The following is a 16,164-nucleotide window of genomic DNA, read 5'->3' on the forward strand; positions in this document are numbered from 1 at the left end:
TGCTCTGCCAGGACGAGGCGTCACTGGGACTGGCCCAAATAAAATGCCGGCGAAATCATTTATCTTTCGGCCATTGTGGAAGTGCTTAGCCAACACTGGCAGATGTAAACACTTCACTGGATCATAAGACATCATTCCACATCATTCAAGTGGAAAGGGAGGGCCACCAATTAATGGGCGGCAGTTTAAGGAACTTTAGGTTGCTGACTCCAGCTTTAATAATTCTAAATACTGAAAGAGGAGTAAATATATCAAATGTTTGCTTTAAGGGCTTTTGGTTTTCGACACACTACACGTTGACAACTCTGGGCTTGTAGAAATTAAATGTTCCATTTCATCGGTTTACAACAAGTTGGTTATATTCAAAGCACCAAATTGTAGCAGCAATGGAGAATCACAAGGATCTGGTCACCCAGCGCACATGGCGCCGCATCCTGGAGCACCTGACGCCGGTGAAAGGATACAAGGCGGCGGCGGCTCAGAGGGGAGTCAGCTGGTACCGCGGACTGTCCCAATCCCAGATGGCGGCAGCAAACGGATTGTTCGATGTCCTGAGGGAAAATATGGATAAGAAGACGACCTCGAATGTGGCGAAGCTGATGGTGAAACTGGGACTGCATCCCACTCCGCCGTGGCAATCGCTGCACACGGTGATCAAACTGAGTCGCGGCAATGATCTGGCCTTCCTCTGGTTCCTCATGGAGATGTGCTACAAGACACAGAATCACGGCGAGACCTACAGCGTCAACGAGCAGATCATCATGACGGCCATCTTCCGGCTGGACCTCTTTCCCACTCTGCGGGAACTGGACCGCTGGCTGCCACTGCCACACTCCTCGCAATCGGATAGGGATAAGGCAGACGCCCTGAGGCAGAGAAATCTGCGCTTGAAGAAGGAAAAGGAGGATGAGCGCCAAAGGGAGTTGGCCAGAAAGGCGAAGATTGTGACACCTCTGTCGCCCTACTTCCAGGAACCCAATATTCCCGGCAAGCTGCGACACGAGCGAAGGTTGCTCTCTGACTATCCGGACACGGCAGCCATTCTATTTCACATGGATGAGGAGCCCATCGAAGCCTGCCTCTGGTCCCGCTGGTTTGGCAGCTACACCTTGAACGAGGCACACCGGGTGGGAAAATCCATAATCTTCGAGGAGATTAACAGCATATTCAAGTCCTTCAAGGCAGCCTCGTTGCCCACACGCGACTTGGAATCCTTGTGTACCCATCATCAGTACATACGGGAGATGGAGAAGTCCTTGAAGGACAAGCTGGAAATGATGAAGCGGAGAAAGTGCGAGGAGCTCATCGAAGCGAAAAACAGGCTGGAGGAGAGAAACCGCAAGCGTGTAATCCAGGAGCTGGAAGACATGAGTGCCTGCTACCTGAAGCAGTTCCGGGAAATGGCAGCCAGGGCCAGACTGGCGTCCACCAGGAAGCAGCTCTTTGGTGGCAGTGATGAAAATGAGACCAGATGTGATGCTTTCGGGGAAGAAAGGTGCCTGACCTTCGAGGCAGAACGTTCCGCTGAAAATTATATTGGTGATGGACTCAAAAGTAGTAGTATTAGACTAACAAGCGGAGCCCAGGCAAAAACCAAACCCAGATCCAGATCTAGGTCGAAATCGAAGAGGAGCAGGTCGAGATCGAAATCAAGGAAGTCTGGCAGTGAAACGCAATCGATTAAGAAGCCTGAAGTGGTGTTGGAATCACCTGTGCTCGCTCCCAGAAAAAGCAAGGAAGATTTTCGCGACATCATGGTCAGGTTATTGAAGGGAGAGAAGCCCATCTTACAGGGATGCCCCGACTTTCAAGTGGAGCCTCCACACTGCGCCAAGTGCCACATTTTCGACCCCCAAAAGGGTTTACCCCAAAAGCAAGCCACAAAACATCGACCTAGTAGCCTAATGCAGTTCCTCGAAACTTGCGTCTCCGAAGGGAATGAAAGGGAGGATTCAGATCTCGAAATGGATACAAATCCTTGCGCTCATTCTGCTCGGGAGCCCAAGCTCTTCGATCTGGGACTTTTGTGCAGTAATTGCGCGAGGTTCAACTATCGCGAGTTGTTTGGCTCGCTGCACAGGACTCAATTGGACGACGAGCGGATGCGTCTGAAGGAGGCCTTTGTAAGAGCCATCGACGATGATGTTCAGTACCTCAGTGCGGCCCTAAGTGGCGAGGAAGAGGGTTCCCTGGATGCCTTGGTGGACCGAGCAGCCAAGCGGGTTTTCGCGCGGGATGTTAAGACCTTTCACAAGGAGCTGCAAAAGTTGCATCGGGAAAGGGCGGCAAAAATGAACAAGTCCGATTCTCGTTTGAATTTTGGCCAAGAGTTCTACGATCCCGAGAACATTCCCTTGATGAAGGAGATGCTCAGGCTGGGCCTGGAAAAGGTGGCCCAGGACAAGAGATATGTGTTGCCCACCCTGCCCGATGTCCACTCCGTTCCCTACCTCATCGAATGGATACGATTGCGTTATGGAAAACGCTATTCTTATGCGGAAAAGGAGCAGATTTTGAATAGGGATAAGCTGGTCATGGATCAAATAATCTGGATGATGCACACCAACCTCGCAAAGATACCTTCCCAGCCGGTTGGTGACAACTTCACTGACTTGGCCAAACTGCGGGAGCTGAGCAGGAAGTACAGGGAATGCCATACCAACAAGTTCCTAGAAGCCATCATGGAAGTGGAGAGGGTCTTCTACTCGGCCATGAAGCCCCATCTCTGCAATTTGGCAACCGAGGAGACCTTTCTAGCCTACTTGCCCGCCCATTTCCACGACCTGGGCTTCACTGTAAACACTGTCAACTGAGCAATGGCCAACTATTACAAAAATATGCCTTTTTTTCAGTACTTAGTTCCACTTGGGTAATTGCTGTTGTTCGCAAATCATCGCATTTGATTGCGGCTGTGTTCACTTAGGAGTGCTTATGCGACATAAGAAAACCTTAAAAAACAACAGTGAACTTATAAATTCTATAAATAATTTGAAAGACTTTAAACTGTTACATATTGAGTGCTGAGTAATTTTCCTTTAATTTCTTTAGGCTTACTGCATCGTAACCTTTGGCTAAAGTTGTTCGCCTAACACAATTAAAGTTGGTCTACCACTTTGGCCCAGGGCAGTCAGTCCGTACACCTGTTACGCATCGTTGCATTTCCGTTTCCGTGGATGGGCTTGCTCCTGGCCAAGTCTCTTTCCTCGAGGGACTTGCAAATGGGCAGTTCTGGGCGCACATGCCCATTAAGGTAAACCTGCACGCTTGTGGGTGAATTATTAAAGCCGCCTCTGCCTTTTGGCCAACAGAAGAACTGACAAGCTGACAAACTGACAAACTGACAAGCTGACAAACTGACGAACTGGTGAACTGACGAAGGGTTTTCGTCGAAATCTCCGTGTAAAATTCATCCTGCAAGTTATACTGTGTGCATGGGAGCGAATTGCGTTATCCGCTCCGAAAACGGCGTAAAGTCAGCTTATTAAAATATTAATTGAAAGTGGAAACGCCGATAACTGACCGACAACAATGGCGGCAGCCCTTCCCTTTACATGCCATTTCCTTCTCAGTTCCGTATCCGTGTCCATGTCCATGTCCATGTCCATTCCATGTCCGTGTTTGTGCCTGTGTGGAAATGTAAACACGGCGCTGCTTTATCGCCCTCATAATTACTGCGTAATGAAAGCGGCAGACACGGTCAAATAAACGGCGGCAGCATCCTTAGCTCCTTCGATCCTTGGCTCACCTGGGCAGCCCTCTTGTATGGCAAAAACACACGGGATGTGGGCATTTGGCTCGTAAATGCGGGCAAACCATAAAGCTGCCGACACAAAAAAATATCCAAATATCCGAATAACGCGTCTGGATTGCGCATACGCCCTGTTGCCGAACAGAAAAAGCCACATTCTGCAAATGCCCATACATTTCGCCAGCGGAGATGCTGCATTCATTGTTTTACGAGCCATAAACATTAACAATTAGGCCGGCTACCCAAGCCGTTATGATTTTTACTGCTTGCTTTAATTAGAAAAACACATTAGCAGGGCTCCTAGACAGCTCGTCTCATTTCGCCATCCATTGTTATGTTCCCTGTTAGTTGCAGTGCTCCTGGACGTTGGTCCTGAAGGCGCAGAATATGTAGTAGCCTACACCGGCGCCCAGCAGAACGGCCACACAGAGCCACACATTGAAGGTCATGAAGACGAGCATCAGCAGAAAGGATATGAGCACCTGCAGGACGTGCAGGAAGGTCTGCAGGATGTGCATCCCCGAGCAATAGACCTTGAGCTTGGACGTTCTGCCAGCGGGTGGGGTGTTTTCCTGGACGTGATGGTGAGTGTGCGGGATCAGGATCAGCGAGGAGTGCGGCTGCGGAGAGCCACGTCCTGGCGGCTGAAGAGGCTGCTGAAGAGGCGGCATCGATGGCGCCCTTGGGCGGTAGGCGTAGATCTGGGTACCGGATTGTGGGTTGATCCTCGGCGGATACGTTGGCTGGTTGTAGTTGTAGTTGGCCTCCCGATATCTTCTCGGCGGATTATACTGATCCCTACCGCCCGCCAATCGCTTCCTGTCCCAGGCGAACAGCCATTCCCTGAAGAATTTCAGGGCCTCGTAGAGCACTGCGAACACGAAAATCAGCAGGCAAGACAGAGTCAGTGCCATGGCGGACTCGGTGCGCCAGAACTTGAAGAGAATGGTCTCCGCATCGCCAGTGTGAAAGAACATCGCCATGGACATCTCATGGCCTCCACCTTCATGATGGCCGTGCTTGGTGTGCTCGCCATGGCCTCCAGGATGACTCATGTCATGTGAATGGTGTCCTTCGTGGACGGAAGTCGGTGGAGCCGGTTCCGGGGATCCATGGGAACCGTGATGGTGGACGTGGCCCTCTGAGGCATCAACTCCATGGTGACTCATGGTCGAACATCGGTGGCAAATATTGTTATTGTTAGTTTGTGTATGCTCGATCGACAATTAAGTGACAGCTTTCTGACAGATTGAAAATTCCAGTACGTTCTGAAAAACTTCATCAGAGTTAATTTATTGACCATTTGGCAAGATTGAGCATCGCCCAACTACCGCCACTCTCCAGCGATTTTCTATGCCCATCTGTAAAGTGACGAGTTTCGACCGCAGCGCATTGCCAATTCGGTTGTATCATTAACATAATTGACAGGCGGGCAGAACATGCCACGTGCCACGTTCCATGGTCCACGAAATCAATGCAGTTTCCGTCCAGGACTCGTCGTTTTCTGGCCGGGACAAGCGAGCAAATTTGCTGGCACTAATGGAATCCATTTTTCACCCGCCGCTCTGCTCGGCTCGGATGAGACGAGCTGCACCAAAATCCTCCGGCCCAACCATGCATATTAATAAAGATTTAAGCGTCAGCAGCCGGCGAAATTAAGATCGTACACTGCCAGACCGACTGTAGTACTTTGAATTGCTCACGAGTTGGCCATTAGATGGTCTAACACCGAATATTAATCATACGCCGCGTTAATTTATGGGCCAGTCGCTGATTGCCGAAGCATGATTTTTTCAGCCAGACGTGCTGCAATCTCTTTCGCTTTTCTGGGAGTGTACTACTTGGCTGGCGGGAAGGGGGGAATCCGCACCGATTTTCCTGCTTTTTCCTGCTAAAATGAAGCCACTAGCTGTCGCTGGGAACGCCTCGCTGACCGCCCATTAATGCGGCTCCTTTGTGCAGGAGCACATTAATCATGGCGAATTCTGCAGCAGCCATCGCAGCATGGCTCGTGTAATTTTTTTCGGTCGCCTTTTATTTTGTGTTTTGTTTTTTGGCCACACAAAAAACAAAGAAACCGACGACGAGACCCAGCAACAAAGTGAGTCCTGCATTAAATGCTTTGCTTTTCTATGGCTGCTCGAGCACTTCCGCTTTCGCCCAGAATCCCAGACCTTAATTGTCGAGACGGAAGAAAAGCGGCAATGGTGTAACTAGGATTGGAAGCACGTCAAATACCCTGCCGAAACGCAGCAATAATAAATGAATGTAATTTGTGGAACAAGAAAGTTGTAAGGTGTTTAACTCTGCCTATAGCATACCTACCCATTTTTAAGAATGCTCAGGCATTTGTCATTCCCTGAACATACTAAGACTAGAATTGAATTAAGGCAATCCCCTTACGTTAGCCAGTTCAGCGGAGAGCCTGTCGGCTACCCTTTACTTAAGCTGCAGTGTCCATTGTTTGCAGTCCTTGGCTCCAAGGAAATGTAATTCCTTTTGATGCCCGGCACGGCTTAAAGCTCCTCGAGGTCCTCGAGACTCGCCATTCGTTCCATTCTTTATCAATTGTCTTGTAGAGCAAAGCGTTAATCATGCGGCATTTAACGAGACTAAAGCCGACTGCTCCCCGGTGACTGTGATTTCTATGGTCAAAGTTTTACCGCCCCCTCCCCTGGCACTGGACAAAGCGACAGCCATGAATTCCGAGAACGAATGAAAAATGTTGGCCAAATGTGTGGGCGTTTGGATGTTTGGGAGCCCAAGAGAAAAACGAAGTCCTTGCGACCCGCCGGAGCAGCCTTGCGTGTAATCGCGCTGCTAAGTCCATTTAATCAACTTAATTTTGTACAAATTCTCAGACATTTGGGCTCACTTTTTCCCGTGCCTTCATTTATTTCGGGCAAGTGACGCAATCCCCGCAGGACGGCATTTAATAAAACATTTTCCACAATTATAGCAAGGTAGGGGGGAAAAGCCTCAAGATCCCAGATTCCTATCGCTCAACGTTGAAATGGAGTTGTTAGCGCTCGAAATAATTTACATAACTTGTTTTGAATACACTTCAACAAAGCCGAAGGTGTGCGTGTTGCATACTTTTGGGCTGCCCTCGGCTTACCCGGCGAATACGCAATATTTAACTTGACAATGATGGCAAGTTTTAATGAAGGAGCCGAGGCAACAACACGTCCTCCTTAGATTATTGTCACAGAAGTACGAGAAGTAAATAACATTTGATTACACTCTCAGCCATTTAATACCCACAGAAAATATTAAATTCCCATTTCGTGGAGATGCTGCTTTGATATTTATTAAATTTAACATCAAGGGCCGCCATCCCTCGATGCGACGAAAGTCAATTGCTGAAACCGGAGCCCATTTCTTCTGGGCAAACACATTTGGAAATTTGTCGTATTACCTTGCAGCGCATTTCGCATTTGGCATTTGGCCGCCGGGGGGAGGGAGGGTCATCGATTTTCGATTGCGTTATCGAAACAAATCTAGCCACTTTGGCGGCCTTTTCGCTGGCATCCGAATGGGAAAACTTGAGCTGGAGCTGGAAAACTGGAGAGTGCCACTCACAGGAAATTGGGCTCAATTGGGGTTTTCGCTACGTGCCTCGCACTTTCGCCTTGGCTTTTATTGTTTCCCAGGATCGCCAAAAAAAGGGTCCTGTCTGTTGATTTATGTGGCAAGTGCTTGTTAACACTCTACCGTTACGAGCTACAAGCTACGAGCCCGACAACTGCAGGCATCTTCATAAGCGTTTTTTCTAAACAAAAAAATGACATTAAATGGAATGTGTGTAGGAAAGTTTTCAAGGACATCGGGCGGCCCTCATGTCGATTCCCGATGTTTCATAAACGTCGCATTAGTGTCACACAAATACTAACTGAAAAAGTGCTCGTAAAACTGCAGACTTTACTGCTGGCGATACGATAAATTTTACGCTTCCCGGCTGCAGCACAATTTCACTGCACTCGTCAGCTATTTTGCCATTTCGGGACTTTTTCGCGTGCCGAACGCAGCTATTTGAATACAGAAATCCGCTTAACTGCACTGAAAGCGTAGCAAAGCGCCCCGAAAACACATATCCCCGGCATCCTAGCATGTGTCCTGTAGTGCGGAGGAGCGGGCGGAAAATCATCATTTATCAGCAGGCAGCCAGGAGCTCAAGATGCACGGGGAACAAAGTCTGGGCAGAATGTAAAACATAGTGAGTTGTTTTACTGATTGCCTTCAGTCCTAACTTTAACTTTCTCAAAGACTTGATTCTACATGTTTGAAAATTTATAAACTACAACTCGGTTTCAGATTTACCCCAAGTTCGCGACTAGTTAATATTTCTTGAAGTGTATCGCCAGAAACATACCGAAACTCTGTCAAATTGGTGTGCTGCTTTTTGCGAATGAGAAACTGATTCTGGTGCTGGCGCCGTCAGATCCGCCTCACTTTGTCATTGTCATACCCTTTTTGGGAGCTCTGCTTCCTGGAATCTCGGTTGCTTAGGACCGCTTGTCTTGTTTATGCCACACAAAACGTGGACTGAGCACAGAGAACTGGGGAATGTGCAGATATTTGCATACAGCCTCGCACATTTCGAGGACTTCCGCCGCAGATGTTCCTTAGTTTGATGGTGTTTGGCTGTTGGCGTCGCTTCTGCTTCTGCTTTTGCTTTTGCACTGGTTTTCCCCTTACCATTTTTCGCTCTTCACTTCCGTTTCCGTTTCGGTGTGCGTTTTGCACGTTTGCCCAACTTGTCATTCGCAATGAGCTGAATGCACTCGTTGGGCTGCAGCTGCTTTTCTATGTTTTTTGGGCCGCCAGTCCGTTGAATTGCACTTTCAGTTGACATTCAGCTGCAAAAACGGGCAGCAGCTGCTGCCATTCGCATTTTCTGCATTTGAATTAAGTTCTGATTGCAATGCGCATTTATAAATCTTGCAAAGTTAAACCTGTCGCTCAATTTATTAGTGCAACTAAAGTGCTTTTACAGTCTGACATGCTACAAGAAATGTCTATTAACACACTTGAAAAGTATGTTTCAAAATAAATTGTTTTCACACCTTAACAAGCTGTTGAATAACATAGCTTACCCAGGAATAAATAATAACAATAAACGTGAAACCCCCCAAACATGAGTAAAACTTCAGAAGCATGTGAATTACATTGATACGGTTGCCTTTTATTTGATGCCTTAATTTCCGCATGTTTCTTGTTGGGAAAACAGTTTTCAAATGCAGTTTTGTAAGCTTCACTCGAAAAGTGATGTTAGTTGTATTTGTTTGTATTCTCAATTACTTGGTTTTTGTTTTTGTTTTTGTTTTTGCTTTTGTTTTTAATTATAATATTTGATGTTTGTTTTTTTTTAATGAACTTTAGTTCGGTTGCGTATAATTAGCTGCGCTTAGTTTGTCATGCTCGCTTGCCCTTGTTTTCATTACATTTGTTTGTTTTTCATTTTCGTTTTCATTATCCGATTGCCGTTTTCAATTTTCCTTTTTCCATTTTCCATTTTCGATTTCACTTCAGTTTCGTGGGTGTGTGTGTGTGGGAGTATATGCGTGTGGGTTATGTAAATAGTTTGATAGTTTATCTCATCAAGTTACGAATAGCTCAGTTTCCATTGTTTTTGGTTGGTTGTTTGTTTGTTTGTCGCGAATATCATAATGCACTTCTCGCAGTGCTACATACACATACAATAAAAACATGCACACTTAGTTGACTAGATCTATATGTTAGGTATGTCTGTATTACGTCTGATGCAGCTTCGATCTAAACATAAAAGTAATGCTTAATGTTTGGTATCACAGAGAGGCGTGACTTTTCATACAAAATACAACAAAAGACTAATGCAGAAAGTTACAAAATACAAAATACAATTTAGTTCTTCTCACTTGAGCTGCAGCCTGAGCTGCACAGTGTATATAGTACATATATATATATATAGGCTACCTTTTCTATATGTTTACTAAATATATATAATATATATGTATATCTTCATAGACAGAGCCGCAGGTGGCTGGGTATTTACAGTGGATAGCTTCTTGCTCAAAACGTAAATATATCTAGGTTAATCAGTAGGCTTAATTTGGCTGCAATCTGCAGTTTGTAAATTTAATTTTTGGCTCAGTTTGAGTATCGCAAATCAACTAACTACGCTGGCAAAATGTTTGGGATGGGGATTTTCTTGTTTGGGGAGCTATCAATAGATTCGATAACGATTGTGTCTCATATCCGGTGCTGATTGTTTTCGAAACATAAAAGGAACCGTAGAAACCTGTCACAGTTACAACCGTCTGTGTGTGTGTGATTGGATTGGTGAGTGTGTGTGTGTGTGTGTGTGTGGCACGTACCACGTCGATTGCTTAGTTCTACATTTAAAATTACAACAACAAGTTACATTTAGAGGAGTCGTCTACAATTCGCACTTTGCTGCAAGTTCAGGGGGTTGGGGGGGTGCACATATACAGAGATACGCACTACTAGCACTACTACATACAAATATCCATGTGTGTGGGTGGGTGTGTGTGTGTGCCACTGGGGTGGCAATATGCGGGGAAAGGTAATATGTGCTCTGTTTTCCGTACGTCTTCTTCTCTGAGTCAATGGGTCTATAATCAATGTAACCCTTTTTCAAGACATCTTGAAATTAAATGGAAAATAATTTATAGACAATTAACAATAAATGATTAAATCTGCTAAGCAAACTATACCGACAGAGCCCACTTTTCCCACCAAGAACTTTACATTTTCTAATTGCTTAAGATGCACACCCCAGTGTATATACCTAAGTGTGTGAGTGTGTCGAGCAGGGGAGTCGCCTTCGTCCGGAAACCTAGGGAAGACCCTTCGAGCAGCTCAGATTCGCTTGGATGGGCTCCTTCCTCCGGGTGGGAGGTCCTCGTGGATGGGCCTAGAGAAAGCTCTCCCTCGCCCCGTGCCGCTCATCGCCGAGCATCACGCGCTGCGAGGGAGGCTCGCCATACTGATCCTGGTAGTAGTTCTCCCGCATCATGGTGTTCAGGCTGGAGCAGCGGAAGTAGAGGATCTCCTGGAAGGGCTTGCGGAAATCCCTGTTGAGTGTGGCATAGATAATCGGGTTCAGCAGGGAGTTGGCATAGCCCAGCCAGAGGAACAGGGACGAGAGCGATGCCGGCACATGCATTGTCTCGAAAGGACGAATTAGGGCCAGGATGAAGAAGGGCAGCCAGCAGACGGTGAAGGCCGACATGATGATGCCCAGCGTGGTGGAGGCCTTCTTCTCCTTGGCCAGCTGAAACCGCAGCTTCTTGTGGTGCGGCGAGCCCAGCAGTCCTGTCGACCCACTCACGCCACCTCCACTGCCATGTCCTGCGAGTGCTCCTCCGCCGCTGCTCAGCCCACCACAGGTGGAGTAGGTGAGCGATGTGTTGCCCACGCTGCTGTGTCTCTGGCCATTTCCGGAGCTGGCCAGCTCCGTGTGGCCCAAGGGCGGAGCCTGTGGGGCCGACGGCGATCCCGTGCCATTGAGTGCCTGCTGCAGATGCGTCTGTGCGCGCTTCTCTTCCAGGACAATCCGCCGCGCCGCCCTGAAGATCTGGTAGTAGACGAACAGCATCACCGAGAGTGGTATGTAGAAGGAGCCCAGGGTGGCGTAGATCTGATATGCGAAGTTCTGGCACACCGTGCAGATGGGCTGGCCCTCCTCGTCCTCGTGCTCGTTGCCCAGGATCAGCAGTGGCGGCAATGAGATGCAGGCCGCCGCCAGCCAGACGATGCCCACGCACAGCATCATGCGCCGAGGAGTCCGCTTCACGCCGTACTCCAGGGGCTTTGTGATGGCCAGGTAGCGATCCACGGAGATGGCACACAGATTCAGGATCGAGGCCGTGCAGCACAGCACATCGAAGGACACCCAGATGTCGCAGAGCAGCGGACCAAAGTTCCACTTCTCCAGCACTTCGTACAGCAAGGCCATCGGCATCACCAGCAGAGCCACACAGAGATCGGAGAGGGCCAAGGACACCAACAGATAGTTACATGGTCTCCTCAGTTTGCGCACCATGCACACGGCTATGCAGACCAGGACGTTGCCCACGACGGTGCCCAGGATCACGATGAGCAGCACAATGCTCACGAATATGGACGTCAACGGGGGCAGTACGAACTCTCCGGCTGCGAGTTCCTCCAGGAGCAGGGGAGTGTCCGATAGGGGCACCAAGGTCGTATTGCTGTCGCCCAAATTGCTGCTGGTGATGCCCTGGTACGAGACTATGGCAATGGGGCTGCTGTTCATCGAGGCCAGGACATAGGATCCCGAACCAGAGCCCGATACCGAGCCCGCTCCCGATCCCGATCCCGACGAGGAGGCCGAGGCTATGGCGCCCAGGAAGGCGCTGCTGCTGTTGAAGTCCTGCAAGGAGGACGACTCCGTCTCGCCTTCCACGAGCGGAGCGGGAACGGTGGCCTTGCCCGCCGCATAGGCTATCCAGCTGCTCAGGAAGAGCACGAACAGCGTCAGCGTGGCGGTGGAGATCAGTTTCTGGTGGTTTCCCTGGCCTCTGTGGTTTCTGTGCTGGCGGTGGCTCTGATGGCGCCGCCAGTCCTGTCCAGTTAAAGCCATCGGCAGTCTTTCAATGGTGGCAGCGGGCTAACGCGGCGTATGAGCAACCCAGTGCTGACCTGCTGCCCAGCACAATCGCCTCTTGGAGCCTGAGCATCATTGCGTATACGCCACCGTGCCGCGATTTACTACGGCACTCATGTCGTTAATCATAATTTCAATAAAAATAGAGCCCTCTTATTAGTTTCGCCTCGAGCCGCCGCGTCGCTTGATTACTAATTTATGTGGGCGTAGGCGTTTGCCCTAATAAAAACGCTGCCTGCGGCTACCAGTTGATGTGGTCATTGACGTTTATGCCTTGTACTCCGGGTATCTCTTTCAATAAATCTCTGTGGCTTGCCGCAGTCGTTTTCGCAGACTGTGTGATTGCGTGTGATTGTCGCCTTGGCTGCAAAACAGAAGGGGAGAATATTCGTTACTCAGCTGGATTTATAAAGTGAAAATGGCAGCGTCTTAAAGACTACATTTAAATTCGCATAAAATTCAGGGGCCTAGGGGCATCAGTCGTCCTACACTTTTCAACTTTCTTCGTCGCTTTCTCAAGCACACAAAGACCTTAAACTCAACACACGCACATGTCGCCCTAATGATGGTCACAGTTGTTACATTTTCCAGAGAAAATTTTTAAACAATGAAACAATGGGCGAAAAAGGAAAATAATAGAGAAGAAACCGCGAGCGACGTTTTCATGGCCCGGCGGCTATCAGCAGATGGTTTTCCCATTTCCCCATTTTCCCAGCCACGCGGTGAATCATCAGAGCCCGTCGTTCGTCCTTTTGTATTAATTTTCATACTTCTTTTGATTATTGAATTGTTGGCTCCCACTGCCGCCCACCAGCACTTGACGCTCTTCGGAATGCGAAACAAATAAACAAAGGGCAGCTAAAAGGCGGTGGCGCCTCCGCCTTTCTTGCGGCCATTTTCGTTGGCCGCTTCCGTTTGGCATTTTTATTTATTTCGCCCTTTTCCCCTTTGCGGTCAGTGGTTCTGGTGGAAAAGGAGGCGAAGCTGGAAAAGCAGCGCGCGCAAATACAATTTATACATTTCTCCCTAATTGAATTCCATTGCTAGGCATTCGAAGGTGTCGTCGAACCTCTCGCATTTGAAAACATTTGAGAAGGCGCTTTAAAGCGCCATTTGCGAGTCCCTTTCTCGTATGTCTCACTGCGCGATTTATTGAATTGAAGGCGGCCAAGTGGCAATTGAGCCACGAAAATCTGGCAAAATGGAAAGGGAGCCAAGGACGTCTAGACGGCCAGACACTGCCACACCTGTGCGCCAGGTGTTACACTCAAGGATTGTGGGTAACTGGAAGTTGAGAGCAAGAAATGGAACCAGGAGCTCAGCATCATTATAAAACTATTCCCTGGGGCCCAAAACTTGGTGGCCTCTTGACCAGTTAGGAATTACAAGTAGCTGGTTTGCTTTACAAAACAAAAATCTACCATTTGAAGTGTTTGTCTATAATTAGACAACAGCTTACATACATTCTTGTAAATTTTTAAGTAAGTACATTTCTTAGACTGTACTTTTTTGTTAAACTGTTTGAGTTTAAAGTACCGACTGTGTTTCTTTTGATTCCAAATACCTTTAAATATAAACACTTTTTTTAATATATCTCTTAAAGAACTTTAGAAATATTATATTTTTCCCGCTCACTAAAAGCCAGTTCAATTTAAGCATTGAAAATAGTTGACAATCTATAGCCCAAAAACATTCCGCGTGTCACTAAATTCTAAACAAGTTGAACAACAAAGAGGCATGTACACGAAAACCTGCAAACTAATCGGCCAGGAATAATGATAAATAGCAGAACAGAAAACATTGCCGTGTTTGGGTTTGAAATTTTGGGAAAATGCATCTCTAGCGGGAAATTGTGCGGCAATTGAAATTGCGAAATGCGCACGAGTTCATTTCGTGATTGCCACACTGCCCCATGTTTTCCAGCTTGTGCGAATGCACTCGAATTTATTTGCTTTTGGCGGGTGGCTGCGCTCGATTGACTTTCGGTGTTAATTATGCTAATCAAGGGGACAAGATGGCCCAATTATTTGGTCAGCAAATAGCGAGTCGTAAGCCGCTTTAAGCTGCAACTCCTGTCCTATGCTGTCCTGTGCTGTGCTGTTCGGATGAATTCTCCTGGCAACAGGACATAAATAATGTAATTTAATTATGAATCGTTCGGGGGGCGCGTGGTGGGCGATTTGGCAGCTAAGGCTTAGAGAGAGAGGCCTCCTCTGTTTGGCAGTGGCCTTATTTGTATTATTGCCAAAGCTGACAGGGGCGTAAATATTCATAGGTTTTAATATTTATGTCCTTCGTCCTGCACGGGCAACTTTTGCTCAGCCAGAGAGGAAAACCTCACCCACCCCGCCTTATCTGGCATTCCTCCTGCGGACTCGGAACTTTTCAAATATTTGGCAGTTTCTCTGGCTTTTGCGGCAGCGTCTTGAGGTTTGCCGCATCCGCTCGACTTTGCTGACAGGCCCTCTTCAGCAGCTGAATCCCAGTTGAAATGTGGAAATCTGGGGGGAAACCCAGTTGCTAAACAAGTGTAACTGCTACACTTTGTTGGAAGGCAGCAAATAGTTTACTGCGAAGATTTCCATTTAGATTTATGCCGCCACCCTCTCCCTCTCACTCTGCCTTATTAAGTCCTGTGCGGCGGATTTACCAGCTCGCCTTTCAGTTAACACAAAATATATTTTATGGCCCCGCTGACGCTTACAGCTCCTTAAGCTGCCATCTCCCCCAAATAAGCTCAGCCAGGGAAAAAGATAAAAGCTGGATGCGCATAAAGTGCTTTTTAAAATCAGCGAGCGTAAACTTAATTTTTGCAGATATCGCCGCAATTGTTTCAAGCAGTCCGCTCGAGTATCCCCCACAGCAGCCACTCAAAAACTAAAGAACTGCGAAACTCGAAAGGGAATGCGAATGCGATGCAGTTGATGGTTGCAGTTTATGGTCTGCTGCCCCGCCCACCAGTCCACCAGTCCACCAGCCTCGCTTTTTATGGGGTTTGGTTTGGCTTGGCGCCGCCACTCTGGCGCATTAAGATTTTCTTTCGCTTTTTACCACACACACACACACCCACACACACAGACAGAGAGCATTTTTAAAGCCAAGCAGATTTGTGGCTGAGCAGCGAAAGTCACAGGGCAAGTGACTCACTGCTAAAGTGAGACAGCAAAAAGAGTGTAATAAATCCGCAGAAAAAACATGGCGAAATTGCAGGCGGCCAGCCTCAGAAGATTAAATCCGTGCGGCCCACTAGTCGTATGCGCAATGTTCGGCCAATCAGCTCAGTGAATAATATTGTGTAAGCATGATACCTCGAGAGGCTCTTTTCGGCAGCGGACAAAAACCAACTGAAGTTGTAGTTTAAATCTCCTTTGCTTTCTGTTGCAAAATGCTTTCTGCTTTTTAAGAAACCGCCTGAAAGTATGCAGCATGTTTTTGTAAAAGGATACTAAGCTGCCAGCTTAAAAGTGTTAATGTATAAAAAGCGTATGTTTTTGTAAGAGGAGTTCAAGGGTCTTTTTAGATGCCTACAAGTCATTATAGAGAGTACATTTCTAAACCACCAGTGAGTTTGCTAAAAAGACAAAAAACTGCCAAAAGGAAGCCGCAGGAGATTAAAATCTCTGCACTGAACGCGTAGAGAGTGCGTGATGTTGCGTATGCGCCCTGTTGGCCCACTCATTTCATATGCTTCGCCAGCGCTTTTCAATTACAAAGTCATAAAATTTGATTTCTCAAGCTCCGCATTCAATTTTGGCCTCGACTCTGCTTATTTACGGCCCACTCGCAT

At 47.6% G+C, this 16,164-nt stretch overlaps 3 protein-coding genes across 3 annotated transcripts in view; 1 reads left to right on the plus strand and 2 right to left on the minus strand.

Moving 5' to 3' along the window:
- The first annotated feature begins 250 nt into the window (after nt 1-250).
- Nucleotides 251-2,934, plus strand: LOC120453835. Its single transcript, XM_039638728.2, has one exon. It carries the CDS (start codon nt 387-389, stop codon nt 2,811-2,813), a length of 2,427 nt encoding a protein of 808 aa, XP_039494662.1. The 5' UTR covers nt 251-386; the 3' UTR covers nt 2,814-2,934.
- A 985-nt stretch (nt 2,935-3,919) lies between these two features.
- On the minus strand, nt 3,920-5,361 carry LOC120451993 (high affinity copper uptake protein 1). The gene has a single exon (XM_039636021.2). The coding sequence runs from the start codon at nt 4,915-4,917 to the stop codon at nt 4,093-4,095; it is 825 nt and encodes a 274-aa protein (XP_039491955.1). The 5' UTR covers nt 4,918-5,361; the 3' UTR covers nt 3,920-4,092.
- Nucleotides 5,362-8,930: 3,569 nt separating this feature from the next.
- LOC120452771 (5-hydroxytryptamine receptor 1) overlaps nt 8,931-16,164 on the minus strand; it is a 50,583-nt gene continuing 43,349 nt past the window's right edge. The window contains exon 2 of the mRNA XM_039637160.1: nt 8,931-12,741. Within this exon, the coding sequence (XP_039493094.1) occupies nt 10,665-12,353 (1,689 nt within the window). The 5' untranslated portion in view covers nt 12,354-12,741 and the 3' untranslated portion in view covers nt 8,931-10,664. The remainder of the gene's footprint in view (nt 12,742-16,164) is intronic.

The sequence above is a fragment of the Drosophila santomea genome, chromosome 3R, assembly GCF_016746245.2.
Source record: "Drosophila santomea strain STO CAGO 1482 chromosome 3R, Prin_Dsan_1.1, whole genome shotgun sequence".
Classification (NCBI taxonomy): domain Eukaryota; kingdom Metazoa; phylum Arthropoda; class Insecta; order Diptera; family Drosophilidae; genus Drosophila; species Drosophila santomea.